This window comes from Phoxinus phoxinus, assembly GCF_949152265.1.
Source record: "Phoxinus phoxinus genome assembly, chromosome: 9".
Lineage (NCBI taxonomy): Eukaryota > Metazoa > Chordata > Actinopteri > Cypriniformes > Leuciscidae > Phoxinus > Phoxinus phoxinus.
This window is the reverse complement of record NC_136884.1, coordinates 33,725,362-33,743,572: the sequence shown is the minus strand read 5'-3', so window position 1 is coordinate 33,743,572 and position 18,211 is coordinate 33,725,362. Positions and strand designations below refer to the sequence as shown.

General features: G+C 40.4%; 2 protein-coding genes across 3 annotated transcripts in view; one reads left to right on the top strand and one right to left on the bottom strand.

Annotated features, from left to right (window-relative positions):
* The first annotated feature begins 7,342 nt into the window (after positions 1 to 7,342).
* On the top strand, positions 7,343 to 9,014 carry LOC307004364 (uncharacterized protein). The gene is made up of 2 exons (XM_079623506.1): positions 7,343 to 7,599; positions 8,104 to 9,014. Exons 1-2 carry the CDS (start codon positions 7,462 to 7,464, stop codon positions 8,518 to 8,520), a joined length of 555 nt encoding a protein of 184 aa, XP_079479632.1. The 5' UTR covers positions 7,343 to 7,461; the 3' UTR covers positions 8,521 to 9,014.
* A 5,935-nt stretch (positions 9,015 to 14,949) lies between these two features.
* The window catches only part of LOC307004198 (uncharacterized protein), a 30,452-nt gene continuing 27,190 nt past the window's right edge, over positions 14,950 to 18,211 (bottom strand). Inside the window, exons 5-7 of one of the 2 annotated variants that reach the window (XM_079623295.1) lie at positions 17,383 to 17,667; positions 16,658 to 16,674; positions 14,950 to 16,363 (exon numbers count right to left, since the gene is read on the bottom strand). In XM_079623295.1, the coding sequence (XP_079479421.1) occupies positions 15,509 to 16,363; positions 16,658 to 16,674; positions 17,383 to 17,667 (1,157 nt within the window). In that variant the 3' untranslated portion in view covers positions 14,950 to 15,508. Of the gene's footprint in view, positions 16,675 to 17,382; positions 17,668 to 18,211 lie in introns of both variants that reach the window. The other variant, XM_079623294.1, reaches the window with a different exon arrangement.

Here is an 18,211-nt window from a genome sequence, read left to right as displayed (position 1 = left end):
TGAAACACGGTGGAGGTATTGTCATGGCTTGGGCTTGCATGGCTTCTTCTGGGACGGGCTCATTAATCTTTATTGATGATGGAACACATGATGGCAGCAGCAAAATGATATCAGAAGTGTACAGAAACATTTTGTCTGCCAATTTACAGAAAGATTCAACCAAACTGATTGGGAGATCCTTCATCATGCAACAAGATAATGACCCAAGACACAGTTCCAAAACAACAAAGGAGTTCATCAAGGGCAAGAAGTGGAAGGTTATAGACTGGCCCAGTCAATCTTCAGACTTAAACCCTATAGAGCATGCATTTTACCAGCTAAAAAAGAGACTAAAGGTAGTAACCCCCCAAAACAAACAACAACTGAAAGAAGCTTGGAAAAGCATTACAAAAGAAGATTGCAAAATTTGGTGATGTCAATGGGTCACAGGCTTTATGCAGTTATTGCAAGCAAAAGATTTGCAACTAAATATGAAGTCTTATTCACTTTAATCTATTTTAAGTTAATCTGTTCCAATACTTTTGGTCGCATGAGCAATGGGTGGGTTTAAACAAAAGGTTATATCTTCTAAGTTGTGTATCAGATCCAGATGTAAATACCTGGAAATAAAAGCTGAAATGTTGATCTCTTGTCTCATATTAATTTTTTGATGTCTTACCCAAATGGTTTCAGTCTACAAAACAAATAAATGAATTGGCCTCACTGTTCCAATACTTTTGGAGGGGACTGTATATATATATATATATATATATATATATATATATATATATATATATATATATATATATATATATATTATTCAATACAAATCATCACAGGCAACTTAAGGGAAGGTTTCTACTGATTGAGAAACCAACTGATACAAAAAAACTGTTTGTAGAATATTTTCTCTTTTTTGAAACGGTTTAGCTCAAAGAGTACCATAGTTGAAGAATATGTGTTTGTATACATGTGGAAGTGCAGGAGTGAGACACTTGGGAACAGCTGAGAAGGGACCTTTGGTCCTAGAGGTCAGGGTGCATTTACTTTCTGGTGGTCTAACTGTGCGTTCACACCGGACGCGAATAGCGCGTCAAATTCGTGCCTGCCGCGTCTAGTTATACGCTTGACCAATTTGTGTCCATTCGCGCAAAAGTTTCGAAACCCGTTGGCGGCCATCTTTTTACAAGATGTCTGATGTTGATCGATCATTTATCGAGAGAGTCACCGCTCTGTATTTGCTCTGGAGAGCAGATCAGCGGCCTAGGGATCATCGTCGCCGCATTTGGGTCCACCAGACCCTTCGGAGGCGAACCCAGTTTGGCGAGTTTCACCATTTGCTCCAGGAGCTACGCCTGGATGACGGCCGCTTTGAGCGGTACTTCCGCCTGTCCCGCGCCCAGTTTGATGACCTGCTGTCCCGCATCGGAGCGAGGATCACCGTCCAGGACACCAACTACAGGCACTCTATCCCAGCTGCGGAGCGCCTGTCCATCTGCCTTCGGTTAGTAAATGTATATGATATTTTAAATACAGTATATTCAATATGCTAACATAACATATGCTATGCAATTAATGTTTTTTAAAGCTGTGGTACGGATACCACTGTTGGTGCTCTTTCTAGTAATACGTTAGACATTAACCTAGAAATTAAAATATTCTCTTGGCAGACGTGATACTGTTGTCTCTCTCTGTAATACAGTGATCTTTCTAGTGATACTGAGTTAAATGCTATAACCTAGACATTAACCTAGAAATTAAATATCTCTATCTGTAAGCAATATGTAGTGCTTGATTATTGGCATTTTAATATACCATAAACCATTTAATAGTATACCTGTTGATTGTATAGTTGAATATGTAACTACAAGTGTACTTGTAATAATATTTATAACAATGTTTTCTAGGTTTCTTGCCACTTTTTTTAAAAAAAATTTATTGTTTATTTAAAAGGGACAATGCACATCAATCAACATTTTTTGTTTACACTCAAAATGTAAATGCGCCAGAGTTAGCCAGAGGGCTAATTTTCATCTGTAGTCCCTTGGCAGATCAACACAGCATCATAGTACATAAAGAATACATGAAAAACAGAAAACAAATGAAGAAAATAAATAGATAATAATAAGTACAATACAAAAAGGGGCAGTACCTAGGATAAGGTAAACCTAACTATTGATGATTGCAGTTTTGAGTGTTTTTAATCCATTTCTTAAGTGTACATTTAAATGAGAAATAGCTGGTGCTCTCTCTGAGTTTAGTAGGGAGACAGTTCCAATAATTTGAAGCCCGTACTGAGAAGACTGTTTGGCCAAACTTACTACGTCTATACGGTACAACACAGTCTCCCCTGGTAGCTGCCCTAGTTGCCCTGCCACTGCTGTTCTTCTGTTGTATAAATTCACCCAGTGGTGGAGGTGCAAGCCCATGTAAAATTTTGAAAATAAGACAGGCATCTAGGTAATGTAAGAAACTGTCAAAATTAAATAAATTATATTTAGTAATGATATTGCAGTGGTGATAGCCGATAGGTTTTTTATCTAAAATTTTTAAAGTTTGCTTATAAAGAGTTTCTATTGGTTTAAGAGTTGTCACATTTGCTTGGGACCAGCTTGTAAAACAATATGATATGTGGGAAAAAATCATGGCATACATAAAAAGTTTGGCTGCCTCTATGGTTAAATACGGCCTTATGTGTCTAAAGTTAGCCATATTATATTTGAGGGTATTAGACACCTTTTTAACATGTTTTTTAAAAGTTAAATTAGAATCTAAAATGATACCAAGGTATTTAAAATCGGACACAACCATGATCTTTTCTCCTTCAATAAAAACATCAGCCTGTTGTACAATTGAGGACCTCTTGGAAAAGAACATACAGACTGTTTTGTTAATGTTTAGATGCAGATCTGACATTTTTAGCCATGCAGAGACATGCACCAGTGCTTCAGTTAATTTAGTTGCAGCCTGTTGTTTGTTCTTGGCATGCAAATAAAGAACTGTATCATCAACATACATTTGTATATTAACTGAATGACAGACTGAAGGCAAGTCATTAATGTACATGCTAAACAGGATAGGGCCCAATACTGACCCCTGGGGTACACCAATATTACAGTCGAGGTATGAAGAATGAGAATTACCAATACGTACGCTCTGTTTCCTATTAGTTAAATATGACTCCATCCATTTCATGGCCTCTTCTGAGAAATTAAAAAAAGATAATTTTGATAATAGTATCTGGTGATTCACAGTGTCAAAAGCCTTTGTAAGGTCCAGAAACACTGCACCTACTATACCACCCTCATCTAATTTTGACTTGATATTTTCAAGGAGGAAACAATTTGCTGTCTCTGTAGAGTGATTTGTGCGAAATCCAAATTGCATTGGGTGCAAAGGGGTGTGGCCCAAGTTTAGATGGTTTTTCAGCTGTTCTGCTACCCATTTTTCTGTCACCTTGGATATCACTGATAGAATACTAATGGGTCTATAATTTGACACCATTGTTTTATCACCAGACTTGTAGATCGGGGATACTACTGCTGCTTTCCAGGAGCTTGGAAAAGTATTTTGCCTAACTGACAGGTTGATCAGATGTGCAATAGGGCGAGCAAGTGCGTCCCTGTGTAATTTTAAAAATGAGGTATCCAAACCATGTGAATCCCTTGCTTTTGAATTCTTTAACGAGGTTATAATTTTTATAACCTCTGATTCAGATATTTCATTTATTTTAAAAATTGGTTTAGTTTTATCAATAGGGATAGATGGTATAGTTACAGTTGGGATACATTGAGCCAGTTCCCTGACTGAATTTATAAAGAAATCGTTAAATGTACTTGCTATCATATCAGTATCTTGCGTCAGGATTCCATTCACTTTGAGTTTAGGTAAAGTTATCCTTTGTTCTTTATTCCTACCAGTTAATTTATTAAGATTTCTCCAAATAAGTTTCCCATTTCCTTGAGCTTCATTAATAATTCTAATAAAAAACTCTGCCTTAGACTTTCTTAAATTCCTTAAAACCTTATTCCGGAGAGTTGTAAAAGTGAGCCGGTCGCTACTATGTCCTGATTTTAGAGCCCTCTTTAAAGCAGCGTCTCTTTCTTTCATTTGTTGCCAGAGAGTGTCATTTAGCCATGGTAAGATGGTCTTTTGCCCATGTTTACATTTCACCTTTCTTGTGAAGGCTGCTCTTATCTCTGTAACAGTAGAAAAAAAGCGCTGCAGCTCATTTCAGTATCTCTATTAGTTAGAAGGTCAGACCAGTCAATTTGGTTTATAGCTTTTTCCAAGTTGATAGTTTCATTTTTTGGAATTTTTTCATAGAATTGATTACTTGAGGTCAATTTTACTATTTTTTTTCTGGTTAGTTTCCTTACCAGCAGTGTAATATTATGATCGGACAGACCAGTCAGCAGATTATGTGATGTAGTTACTCTCTCAGGTCTATTTGTAAATATTAGATCAATTTGTGTCTGGGAGGAGTTAGTTATTCTTGTTGGACCTTGTATCAGTTGGGAAAGATTGAATTTATTTGTTATCTCTTTAAGTTTTTTTCTCTCATTTTTTTGTCCCAATTTATATTAAAGTCGCCCATTAGTATTAACTCCTTTTTACCATCACATTGCTTAAGAATATTATGGAGATGCTCATAAAATATGTTATTGGTTGATGGTGGTCGATATAGACAAATAACAATGAAAGACATTTGAGGAGATAGTGTCATATTCAACCCAATATACTCCATGTCTATTTCCTGTGACCATTCAATGAGGTTACATTTTATTGTGTTTTTAACATATACTAGCAATCCCCCACCCTTACTCTTATTTCTATCCCTCCTAAACACATTATAACCAGAAATGTCAAAAGCAGCCTCAGGCGAGTGCTTGTTAAGCCATGTTTCAGACAGACCAAGGAAGTCCAAATTAGAGTGACACAATAAGTGTTCTAGCTGATTGCTTTTAGAGACAATGCTTCGTATATTTAAATGTCCGCCGAGTAATCCCTTGGGTTTGGATTGCGGATCCCAGATCATTTTTGCATGATTAAGAGTTTTAAAAAAGTTAATTCTTCGATTTTTCCGAATCGCCGGGTTTAGTCCCCAGTGTTGCCGGTTGAGAAAGGGCTGTCTAACTGGATTTGCGGTTTGGTTGGACTTGTTTTCTTGTGAGGGTGGAGCAGTCAACGTTTGAAACTCACCGCTACCTGGCATTCGTGGACAGGAGCGCTCCCCAAACAGCATCCGAGGCAGGTCCCTGCCAACTGCGGCTACAACATCCAAAGCAGGGACAGCACACCGTGTATCGTCACCAGAGAAAAGCGCCACAGCGGGAGCGCCGCTTCCCAGCCAGGATGAAGTAACCAGGCCACTCCAGGCTTGGAGACTGTGGCAGGACGGAAGGCCACTGGGGACTCATTCAGGACGATAGCGTCCAGCTACAGGGTTGGTGTCTCCACAGTGTGCCAGATCGTTGCCCAGGTAGTGACTGCCATCTGGGACTGCCTTGTGGAGGACTACATGGCTGTGCCCACCACTGATGACTGGAGGTCCATCGCAGAGGGATTTCAGGAGCGGTGGAACTTCCCTCTGTGCGTTGGAGCGGTGGATGGGAAGCATGTGGTGATGAAGGCACCCCCCAACTCAGGATCCCAGTTCCACAACTACAAGGGAATGTTCTCCATCGTTCTACTTGCAGTTGTGGATGCGAAGTATCGCTTCCGGGTGATCGATGTTGCGGGGTACGGCAGGACCAGTGACGGTAGGATTCTGTCAAACTCCGCCTTTGGACAGGCTCTCCGGGCTGGCACACATCATCTGCCTCCTGACCACCCTCTACCTGGTGCTGAAGACAGAGGACCCCAGCCCCATGTCTTCGTGGCTGATGAGGCGTTCCCGCTGCGGAGGAACCTCATGCGGCCCTTCCCTGGGCGCACGCTTCCTCCAGAGAGGTGTGTCTTCAATTACCGCCTCTCCAGAGCCATGCTGGTGGTGGAGAATGCCTTTGGCATCCTCTCCTCACAATGGGAGATGTACCGCCGCCTCATCGAGGTCCACCCTGAAGTTGCAGAGAAGTGTGTGAAGGCGACGTGTGTTCTCCACAACTTCATGAGGTATTCGGAAGGGAGAGAGGCACCTGCTGTGAGGGGCGCGGGAGAGGAGCCACTGTCAAATTGTTCCGAATTTAGCACAGTGTAGCTATTTTCCATTGCATATGTAAATAATTAAATTTTATAATTGTCTTTAAGATGAGGCGGCATGCTCTGTACAAAAGGCAGAAAACATTGGAGGAAGTGCTCGTCTGCGGTTAGTGGCGGTGGGGGTGTTGGAGGTCGTGTCTGAGGTTGAGACAGGAGCGCAAGAAGTCGCTGCTCCACCTCCGACGGACCATCCGATGACCGCTCACGGGGCCGCCCACGAGCTCTGAGAAGATGAGAAGGCAATTCACATGTTGAAATATTGTTTGTACTATTGCCTTCACACACCTCTAGGTTCAGCAGCAGGGGCTGCTATAATTGACCACTCACAGCTAAAATTAGTTTCTCCTCCATTTTGAATGAGTGACTTCGAGCGGGAGTTTGTTTTGCTATGTCCCTTTATACCTGTAACGCTGAGGCAAGGACGAAGCGGAGAGAGAATCCACATGCAAGCACTTTTTTAATGAAACTAACCGGGAATCCAGGGCAAACAACAGAACATAGAACTCAGGACAGGAACAAGGTACAGGCTACAAGCAACAATGACCGACAAACAACAACTGAAGCACAGCTTAAATACACAGGAAACAAGCTAAACGAGATAACAAGGGGGCGTGGTCCATCAGAAACCAGGGCTAATCAAGACTAATCTACATAATGGGGAACTACTAAACATGGGACAAGACAGGGGAACACAGACATGAATCATGACATAACCCCCCCTCTATGGGCGGCTCCCGTCGCCCAAAAAAAACAATAGTTCAGGAGGGTGGTGGAGTGGAGGCGGACCTGGGGGCGGGATGGAGGACCAGGCCCATGGAGCGGCAGAGGGCTTGGAGACTGTGGCAGGACGGGAGGCCAGTGCGGACCAGGCAGTGCAGGCGACCAGGCCGGAGCAGGCTGTGCAAGCGACCAGGGCGGAGCAGATAGTCCATCAGGCGGCCAGGACGGAAACGACCCTACAGGCGGCCGGGGTGGAGTAGACCGTCCATCTGGCGGCCAGGGCGGAGACGACCCCTCGGACACCGACGTGACGTGAACAGTCTCTGGCTTGGCAGACGTGACGTGAACAGTCTCTGGCTCGGCAGACATGACGTGAACAGTCTCTAGGTGTTTCTCGATGTCAAGGATACTTCCTTGGCAGGACGCATCCTTCCAAGTCATTTCCTTCAGAGGCTAGACGAGGATCCTCTTTAGGATTCGAGAGAACACGTAAATGGAACATTCTAGAAAGTGCGTCCGTCAGTGAAAAGGTAAGTTTCAGCGTGGCAAAAAATAGCAAAAATGGAAATGCTACTGGCTTGTTTGTTGTACAGCATTTTTGTGGAGATGGAGATGGAAATTGGGAGGCAGGATCGGCGTCAGGATCGCAGGAGGAGAATGTTGATTTGTCGCCACCTCTGGCGTCAAAGATGTGGGATGGTAAGTACGCTCTTATCATTAATTTATAAATAAATTATAGCGAATACAACCACGCGAACTCTAACGCGAAGCGGAGGGGTCTTGAATAAACCTAAAAGGGTTGTATTTACTGTAAAAAAACGGCTCGCTATACATTATCCCGCTTATTACATGGCTGCCTACCTAACAAAATAAATCAATAATAATAAATCAATAATTTGAGACAAAATATTGATTTAAAAAGGAGTTTATTGATTTAAAAATGATTGTATTGCCTGAGTGAACAGAACTGCGTCCATAGCAACGTTCTAGCTGTTAAAACACATGCAATGGTAAAATATGTGATCAACAAAAAAAGGCTATATGAAGTAAAAATTACAAGGTGAATAACCAGTAAAAAGGGAACAGCTTTAAATCCCCCCCTGCAAATCAGTTGAGCCGATATGTTTAATAGTTTAACAAACATTAAATAAATGGCAAAACTGTAATTATACTTAACCTTCCTCTCTTCTTCATGTTGTACAGGCTCGGCGCTACTGTGCCATTAATGCCACAGTGACAGTACTGCAGCGGTACTATGGGGGGGAGGACACTCGGCCAGACTTCAGGCTGGGCGGAGAGGCCATGCAGCAGCTGATGGTGGCCCTGAAGACAGACAGTCAGCACGGATGGGGCCCGACCCTGGAGACACTCGTGTTCCTGTTCTGGCTGGCCACCGGTTCAGCCTACAGAGTTGTCTCCAGGGTCTTTAGCATGCCACTTCCAACAGTGCACAGGGTTGTCCACAGGATGGTGGATGAGGTGGTGGCTGTGCTCCCCAAATTTGTTCACTTCCCCCGCACACAGGAGGAGCTCCAAGTGGTTGGGGATGGTTTCGCTCATTTGGCTAATCACCAAGCATTTGGCAAGGCAGCAGGGGCAGTAGACGGCAGCCACATTTGAATGAAATGTCCCGGCGGCCCTGATGGTCACGATTATAATAACAGAAAGCTCTTCCCTTCAGTGGTGCTCCAGGCAGTCTGTGACCATTATTTAACTACCATCATTCCAGAGGTCGCACAATCATTGAGCGTGCATTTGGAATGATGAAAACCCACTTCAGGTGCATCTTTTTATAAGCACTTGAAGTACATACACTGTTTGTTCCTAAGGTAATAAATCATTGCAATATTTCTGTTGTGAATTTCTTAATCAAAGCATAGTATACTCAACATAACAGTATCCTTTTGCTCTGCCTTGTGCACAGGTGGTGACGGCATGTGTTATTTTGCACAACATTTGTGTTGGTGTCGGGGATGTGCTGGAAGAGGTTGTGGAGGAGGAGGACAACCAGCCACCTGTGGAGCTTGATGGTGGAGAGCCGGAGTGGAGCTGCTTGGCGGGCTGCGCTGACCAACGAGGTGTCTGCACTCCACGAGGCACCTCTGGACCATGAATATTTTTGCCCATAACAAAACTTGTTTAAGTTGTTGTATATAGTTGTAAATGTTTAAGTTGTTGTATATAGTTGTAGATATGAGAATGTTGTTAAATTAATTTGCTGCTTCATGTATATAGTTGTCAATATAGAAATGTTTAAATAAAAAAAATGTATGTAACAAAGATGAAATTAATGCTTTTTGTAGAGCTTGGAATGCCTAATCACAAAACGTTGTAAATAAGGGTGAGGATATTGTTAAAACATTGTTTTAGGTTCACATGCTAGTTATTTGTTACCAAGTTTTTCTTTCTATTGCAGTCTAAAGAACAAGGTTTTAAAAAAATGGATATGCAGTTTATATCTGAATCTGAATTCTTTATTGTCACATCACTAACACATGTGCCGTAGTGAGTGAAATTCTTAAGAGCGTGCTCCAGACAGCGCAGGATACAATTTACATAGAAGACAAATATACAATTACAATTAACATATATGAGCAATATACAGATGACAATGTACAATATGCAGTATAGCTTAATATAAATAGTAGCAGATAACATACTTTACAGTTTTTAACAGTGTAATATTATACCCATATATAATATTATAACAATATATAAGTTAGAATTATAAATATACAGATATACACAGTACAGTATGATGCGCATGATTGGTATTTCGGTGATATGGATTATTGTATTGATCAATGCAGTGCACTGTGTGCTGTGTAGTGCTGCTGCAATAAGTGCAGTGTGTGCTGTTGTGGAGTCCAGTGTTGAAAAGAGGTGTTGAGTAAGTGCAATGTATGGCAATGTATGCAGGGGATATAGTGGCGTGTGTAAGATGTATCAGTTCTGGCTGTTCATTAACCTGATAGCCTCAGGAAAGAAGCTGTCTCTCAATCGGCTGGTACGGGATCGAATGCTGCGGAAACGTCTGCCTGATGGTAACAGAGAGAACCCTCTCAGAGTCGCTCCAGCAGCTCCTCCAGACTCAGAGGAAACTCCGTTGCATAGCAACCCTCAATCCAGGAAATCCCGCACACGAAGCGCCACCCGGCAAAGCCAACCAACCATTCACCATAGAGTGCTGTACCTCAGAACAAATCATCGACCGACTGCCAGCCAATCAGTGCCGAAGAGATTCCCTCCAGCAACTTCGTCACAGAAGGGAACGCACACACACACAGCTCACAGGAGCATCCAAACGCAAGTACACAATCTCCTAATTCTGGCTGAACTGGTGCAAATTTCATTAAGAAAACAAACTAAGATTAAAGTGCTAGTACCGGTAAATTGAATCTCCCAGGTTGCGGTCAAGAAATAGGGATAGCTTCATTTCAAACTTTTGAACGGTAGTGTACATCATCACAACTTTCTGATCTTCACTGTTTAGGAATGTAAGTGTCCTGCCACAGGTCAAGGGACAGAGGATGGCAAGGCAACAGCAGCAAATTGGACCTGGTTTGCCCTCATGGACGAGGCATTAGGGCAGTCTGCAGCAGTCTCGCCCCCTTGCCTTATTGCCTCGATCCAAGAGGAAAAACCAGGGCCAAGCACTGGAGAAGAGAGTGAGTGACAGCAGCAAAGAGAGAGCAGGGCACAGAGGAGAGAAAAGGAGAAGGAAGCGAGAGGATCCAATCCTACAGTTACTAAAAGAGGATATGAAATACCAGAGGGAGGCAGATGAGAGGAGGGAAGCAGAGGCCAGAGAGAGGTCAAACCGCTTTTTTTTGCTGTTGGAGAGGTTGGCGGAAAATAAATAAATAAAGTAAATTAAATTGAACTGGTTTTGTCTTTGCCCCTTAATTATTTAATATAATTAAATAAGGCTGTTTTCTTTGACGAAGTTCAACGAAGGATCTTACGGAAGAGTTTATGAGTTTTGAGTGAGCTCTTGGTGGTTTGAAGAGTATGTAAGCGTACACGCTGGACGATGGAAAGGTCAGCACAAACATAAGCAAGAGCAAAAGTCACTGCAAAAGCAAGGCAAAAAGCAAAGCATAGCTGCTCGTCATTGGGTTATAAGCGTGTCCATCTGACCCGTCTTTCCGAGTGTGTCAGCCAATCAGATATTGTCTTGGGCGGGACCTGCGCCCCGTTCTCTGGTTCTTGCATGTAATTAGCGTAATGTCCACGTGATCGCGTGTGCCCAAACTCCTGAGAGTTTAGTTAAACGCTGTAATAATGCCAACTTAATAGTTTAAATTCTACACAATTCTATGTTGTATCAAAATTCTAGAAATAATTTACCCATCAAGTAGGTACCAAATAACATATGTTTCCCATAGTTGAGGTAGAGGTTAATAAACATTTATCTGTGATAAATGTTCAACACGCAGAAAGACTTAGGTAATATAAAGCATACATAATACAGAGGATACACATATATGAAGCAACTTCTGGCGATTAGGGCTTATAACTGAGGTAGAAAACCCTACGAATAGGCTGTAGTAAAGGTTAAACACACAGAAAGAATTCCACAGGTTATATACAACATACATGACACTTAAGATATATGTGAGGCAGGCACGGCGTTATGGGTGACTATTTTAACAGGCCCACCCAAAACTTTGCTTCAATTTTTTTTTTTCATATATTCTAATTTTGTCAAGAATTATAAAAAAAGTATTAATTTATTAATTAACTTTTGTTTTCTGTGTCGCTGCTAAGATGAAGTTGACGATACGGATTCGCCATGAACGCCAGAGAGAAATGCTCATTTCAAATAGATTAGGGCTACATAATCAGAGAGTAGGCTAGCCTATTTTGGGGGGTTTTGAATATTTTCGTTTAAAAGTAGACATTTCAAGCTTTCTATAATTATAATAGATAGCCTATTTCACAAATCTTTGAGGCACAAGTTGAGTTTCGGCGCCCTCCAGTTCACGTAGTCTACAATGCAAGTGATCGTGCCAGAGCATTACACTGTCTGCTATATATTTGCTCCTTATTTATTAAATACAGGCAATTGGTTGATAAAACATTGATCAAAATTAAGATACAATTTATACAAAACGAAAATCTTTTAAAAAGAGTCTTTCTACAAAACAAAACTCAATGAAGTGGTCAAAATAATGTTTTACCCACTCCATGTCTCCAGACACATTAAAAAACATAATGACGTCACATATTTTCCAACCCAGCCCTCGCTCAGCCCCCGCCGCATTCCAGCGCTTATCGTTAGCTTGTGAAAGTGTGAAAATAATTTCCAGTAAAGGACAATGTTGCAACAGTCGTTGTGTAGGTACCTTAAACGCGCACGTACAGTCTCTGAGTCATCGCTGCAACCAGGAGATGAAGGAGAGCTGAGATCCACATCGCCTAGCACATCTTCGTCTCTGCCACCGCAGGATGCTAGTGCGACCAGCGCTGTTGCTAGGAGGGCGCCAGCACCTCTGCCTCTCAGCGCCTCCGCATCGCGAGTGGATGATAGCCCTGTGGATCTGTCTTCCGTGGATGAGCCCGCAACTCAACCAGTGCTAAAGTATCCGGTCACAGTGATAGGTGAGAAAGCAAGGAGTTTCTCCACAAACTCGTATAGCAGATACAATTTCATTGAGTACAGCATTAGGAAGGATGCAGTCTTCTGTAAGATGTGCAGGCACTTTGGTGAGCGGGGCAGGGAGGAGAAGTTTAGCCAGACTGGATACCGGGACTGGAAGCACCTCAATCACGCTAGTTTAAAGCACCAGAATAGCAAATCGCACACATTTGCTCTGAATAAATTTACCAATTACAGACTGTCAATGTCTGAGCGCAGCTCTGTCATCCATCAACTGAACAACACAGATGGTAGACAGGGTGAAATCATAGAGAGGAATCGGGAGCACATCAAAGTCATTCTGGACGTTCTGATCACTTGTGCCAAACAAGAAGTACCCCTGCGTGGCAACCGGGAGAATGATGAGGTAAAAAACGCAGGTAATTTCCCGGAATTTTATGAGTGTCTTTTAGCCTACTCAGTTGTTATTTTTTAGCCTGATAAGTTAATGGCCTCTGAAATGTTTTTGTTGTTGTTGTTTTTCTGCAATGCAGATAACTTGTTGATATTGTATAGGTTACATTTTAAGGCATCTTCTCTGTATAATAAGTCAGTCTGTTGTTAATGAAATCGAAAATAAATAAATGGACAGATGACGTTGTTAATGAACAAGTTCTGTTCCCGAGTATTGATTGAAACTGTCGGGCAGTGTTGTTGATCTGTAATGTATTGTTGAAAACTTAAAACAATTAAGAAGAATTGTGAAATATTCGGCCTCATGTTATACGAGCAGAACTAAACTATGTTTTGGGGAAATATTATATTCCTGATCTCTTTTACAATCTAAATATAGGCTATTATAGTTTAGATTATTTTTTATAATATCCCATGAGTCCTGATAAATGCAATTTCAACTATTTCTGAAGTGCTTCATTTATAAAGAACACCGCTTTTTCTTTTGTCGGGAAACACAGCCCAGGTGATGCGTAATGGAGATTCCAAAGCGCTCTTCTTGATCAGAACCAAGGAGAGCGATCGCGGATAGGTCCGTCCTATGCACCGAAACTTTTTAACTATGCTACAAAATATTTAAAGAACATCAAGCTATTAAAATCTATATCATGTATACGTACAGATAATATAACAGTATATTAGTCAGTAATTTTTATTTCGGTTTAACAGTGATTGGATAACGTGGTAACACTTTACAATAAGGTTCATTTATTAAACATTAGTTAATGTATTAACTAACATGAACTAACGATGAGCAATACATTTATTACAGTATTTATTAATCTTTGTTAATGTTAGTTAATATGAATAAAGCTGTTCATTGTTTGTTCATGTTAGTTCACAGTGCATTAACTCATGTTAACAAGATTTTAATAAAGTATTAGTAAATGTTGAAGTTAACATTAACAAAGATGAATAAATGCTGTATAAGTGTAGTTCATTATTAGTTAACGTTAACTAATGTAGTTAACTAATGTTAACTAATGAACCTTATTGTAAAGTGTTACCGATAACGTTTTTAATTTAAGGCCCACCCACAATTGGTCTGCCCCATCCAAAACTGGAATCCTGGCGCCGTGAATGATGTGAGGTAAACACTGGTGATCAATTCAGCTTATTGCAAGCAATTTTGAGACTGTTGTTTGTATTAAATCACAAGTGGGTTAATTTCAGTCTATTGGTTTTGGAGACAAAAGTCTCTGGAATTTACAGCTGCAGAAAGGAGGTGTCCCTGGTTTAAAGTTTAAGGTGATTCTGGGCCATGGGGATGTCTTAGCATCCTTTGTTTCCTGACAAGGCTGTGGATTTATGCATTGGGGTCACCACAGGGTTTCTTGGCCATTTGGTCTTAAGTTTGAGGAACAAAGAGAAATCTTTTCCTGCTGTCCTGGCATCACTGGTATGAGATTAGACAGGCACAAAAAGGGAAAGGGGGGTGACATCTCCTTTAGCCATCTCGGCAACATGAATGTGTTCTATGACTTACTAATGGTTTGATGGGGAATCGTTCCGAACTGTGGAATGCAGTGTTCGGTTCATTCAGAGAAATGGCCTGTTCACAGATAATCCTACACAATTGTGCAGATTTTTTGCGTGAAAACCTAGTAACCCTGCTTGAAACATCACAATAATTATGCGAATGTTCATTCGAGAACATTTGAGATTAGAACGGGTGAGCTTATATCTGGTTCACCTTATTGATGAACTGTAGTTGGCAAGTAAGGAAAAATTAGGTGAAAATCGTTGTGTTGCATAAGTGATTCTATTTATAACCATTAGGCAATCTATCACCACAACCCAAATGACTCCAAATTACGTTACAATAATAGACTCACTTGTGCGGTGCGAGAACTCTTCCTTTACTTTAATGCCTACACAGATTCCATGTTGGTAGAAAACTCTTATGATATACACCTGAATATATTGTTTAAAAGCTGACATTTTTGCCATGTAAGATCACACTACCACAGAAGATTTAAATAATTGATTTACCACGACTGGGCAAGATGACTAAAATGTGCTTTTGTGTATTTGGACAAATTTTGTTTTTCCCAGGTTTTTTTCTCCAGTACTGTCAAGGTAGTTCCTGAGTGTGTGTTCCTTGCCTTTGTCCTACTTAGTTCAGATTTGAATGACAATATTCAAAGATTTTCAATTCAATTAATATTTATTTGTATAGCGCTTAACACAATGCAAATAATTTCAAAGCAGCTTTGTATGTACAGAAAATGTATGGGTCTACATTTCAATTTAGAGTGATCTGTTATCAGAGGTGTCTGAATTTTTTATACAAACCACACAGCTAATAATGTATTAATTCAAAACTGTGAGCTCATTTAAGTCAATTAGACTGCACTGACACTTTAAAATGAGAACAAAAGCTTAAACTGAATTGAGCTAGATAATGACACTATTTGAACTAAAGCAAAGCAGATGGTCAGATGCAGCAATGGAAGTTCATATGTATAAGACAAAAAATTTAATACAAATTATACAATCACACTTGGTCGACATTCAGCTGCGGCGTGAACGTAACCTTACTCTCACACAGATACGAATGTTCTGGTGCCATTTTAAACCGCCGAGCCATTTAAATCCCTTTCCACACCAAGAACACAAATGTGGTCTCACATCTGCATGACTTTTCAAGTGAATCTGTAAGTGTGATGGCAAAAGAAAGTTTTTATTACACTGATTACAATTAAATTTCCGTTCTCCTGATTGAATACGCTGAACATTTTTGAAATTGCTCATTTTTCTAAGCATCTTTCCACTCTCAGAGCACTGCGATTTCTTTCCACAACATGTTTGCAAGTGACGTTTCAGGTCTCTATTATATGTGAAACTCTTCTCACACTGAAGACACGTGAAAAGTTTCTCTCCAGTGTGAAGCCTCATGTGAATCTTAAGTGATATTTTCTGACTGAAAATCTTTCCACACTGATGACAATTAAAACAGTTCTCTCTTGAGTGAAGCCTAGAGTGGTAAGTAAGTGTTATTGCACGTGTAAAACATTTTCCACATTCAAGGCACATGAATGGCTTCTCTCCAGTGTGAGTTTTCATGTGAGCTGTAAGATTTCCATTTTGTGAGAAGGTCTTCCCACACAGTTTGCAGGTGTAAGGACTCTCACCAGTGTGAACTCTCCTGTGGGCATTAAATGTTCTTATATATGAGAAGCTCTTCCCACACTCTTTGCAGGTGTAAGGACGCTTACCACTGTGACTTTTCATGTGTGAATCAAGGATTGTTTTAAGTCTGAAACTCTTTCCACACTGAACACAAGTGAATGGCTTCTCTCCAGTGTGAATTGTCATGTGTGACTTAAGACCTCCTTTGTGCACGAACCTAGTCCCACACAGTTTGCAGGTGAAAGGTTTATCTCCACTGTGACTTCTCATGTGGGAGTCTAAACCTGCTTTATATGTGAACCTCTTCTCACACTTTTTGCAGGTGAAAGGCTTCTCTGCAGTGTGAGAGTTGAGGCTTACTTTACTAGAGTTCTCGTCTGAATGTTTTTTCTGCATGTGGGAATTAAGGGATATTTTCCTTTTGAAGCTCTTTCCACACTGATCACATGTGAACGGCTTCTCTCCAGTGTGAACTCTCATGTGGGAATTAAGGTTTCCCATGTGAATGAAACCTTTTCCACACTGTTTGCATATGAAGTCTTTCAGTTCTAAAGCAAAAAACAAAACAAGTTAACAGCAGTTCAATGGCTCAAAGAAAGACATCAAATCCAAGATAAGAGTATTAAAACCTTTCAGGTCTAAAATAAAAGAGTGAGGAAAAGGAGAGTCCTCTTCACTGTGCTATGGTACTAGTGAACAATTTCTGTCAGGATTTAAGCACCATCATTTATTAAAGTGATACATGACCTGCTTTTGACATATAGTCATGAGTACATCTTTGTTGTCTAAAGAGATAATAGCACTAGAAGAAAGATCACAACATTGTTTTGGGTAGGAACGTTGTCATTTGTCAATTAGCATTAGCACGGTTTAGGTCAAAACAAATAGACTTTTCATCAAACACAAGTATGGAGTGCAACAGAGCTCAGTATTAGGTCCTCTGCTTTTCTCCTAATGCATGGTGTCCCTGAGGGTCATTATCATTAGATTTCACTATGTTTTGCCAATGATACTCTTGTTTTACATTTCCTCACAACATGATAAAACTGCCCAAGTTGATTTTGCAGTGTATCAACCAACAGATAACAGACAAACAAATAATAATTCATAATGAAAATAATCACCTATGAATTTTATATTTTATTAATCATGTCTGCAAACAGTGCATGGAATAAACATCCCCCAGTCATGTAACTTTAACAGTAGTGAATAACACATTTCTGTGGATCCCACAGTTTGCATGTGTGAGGACTCACCTGTGTGACTTTTCACGTGTAAATCACAGGATGATTGAAGTCTGAAACTCTTTCCACACTGAGGACATACGAAAGGCTTCTCTCCAGTGTGAATTCTTATGTGGTATGTAAGGATATTTCTTCGAGGGAAACTCTTTTCACAATGAGGGCAGTTGTATTTACGGTTAGATTTGGTCTTCTGAACCTTTGTTTGTAATGAAGTCGTTTCAGTCTGTGTGGATTTTTCTTTATCCATGAAATCATGTCTCTCATTTTTATCTTTCTCTTCTTTCAGTGCCATCAGGTCTAAGCCAAAAAGACAAATACAAGTTAATGGCAGTTTAATGGCTCAAAGCAACATACATCAAAACCAAGATTAAAGTATTAAAATATCAAAACAAACATTGTGCAACAAAACTGCATAGTTATAGACCAATCCTGAATCTGCCTTTCAGGTCTAAAATATTCGAAAAATAGAGTCCTCTTCACTGTGCTATGGTACTTGTGAACAATTTCAGTCAGGATTTAAGCACCATCATTTATTAAAGGCCTACATGACCTGCTTTTGGCATCTAATCATGAGTAGGCTACATCTTTCTTCTAGTGCTATTAGGTCTTTAGACAACACAGATCACAACATTATTATTGATATCTTTAGAATTATGTTTTCACTTGTGGATAAGCATTAGCACGGTTTAGGTCAAATCTATCCTACTGCTAGTATTTTGTGTAAACAAACAGATGTTTCATCAAACACAAGTATGGAGTGCAGCAGGGCTCAGTATTAGGTCCTCTGCTTTTCTCCTAATGTATGCTGTCCCTGAAGGACATTATCATTAGAGTTCACTTT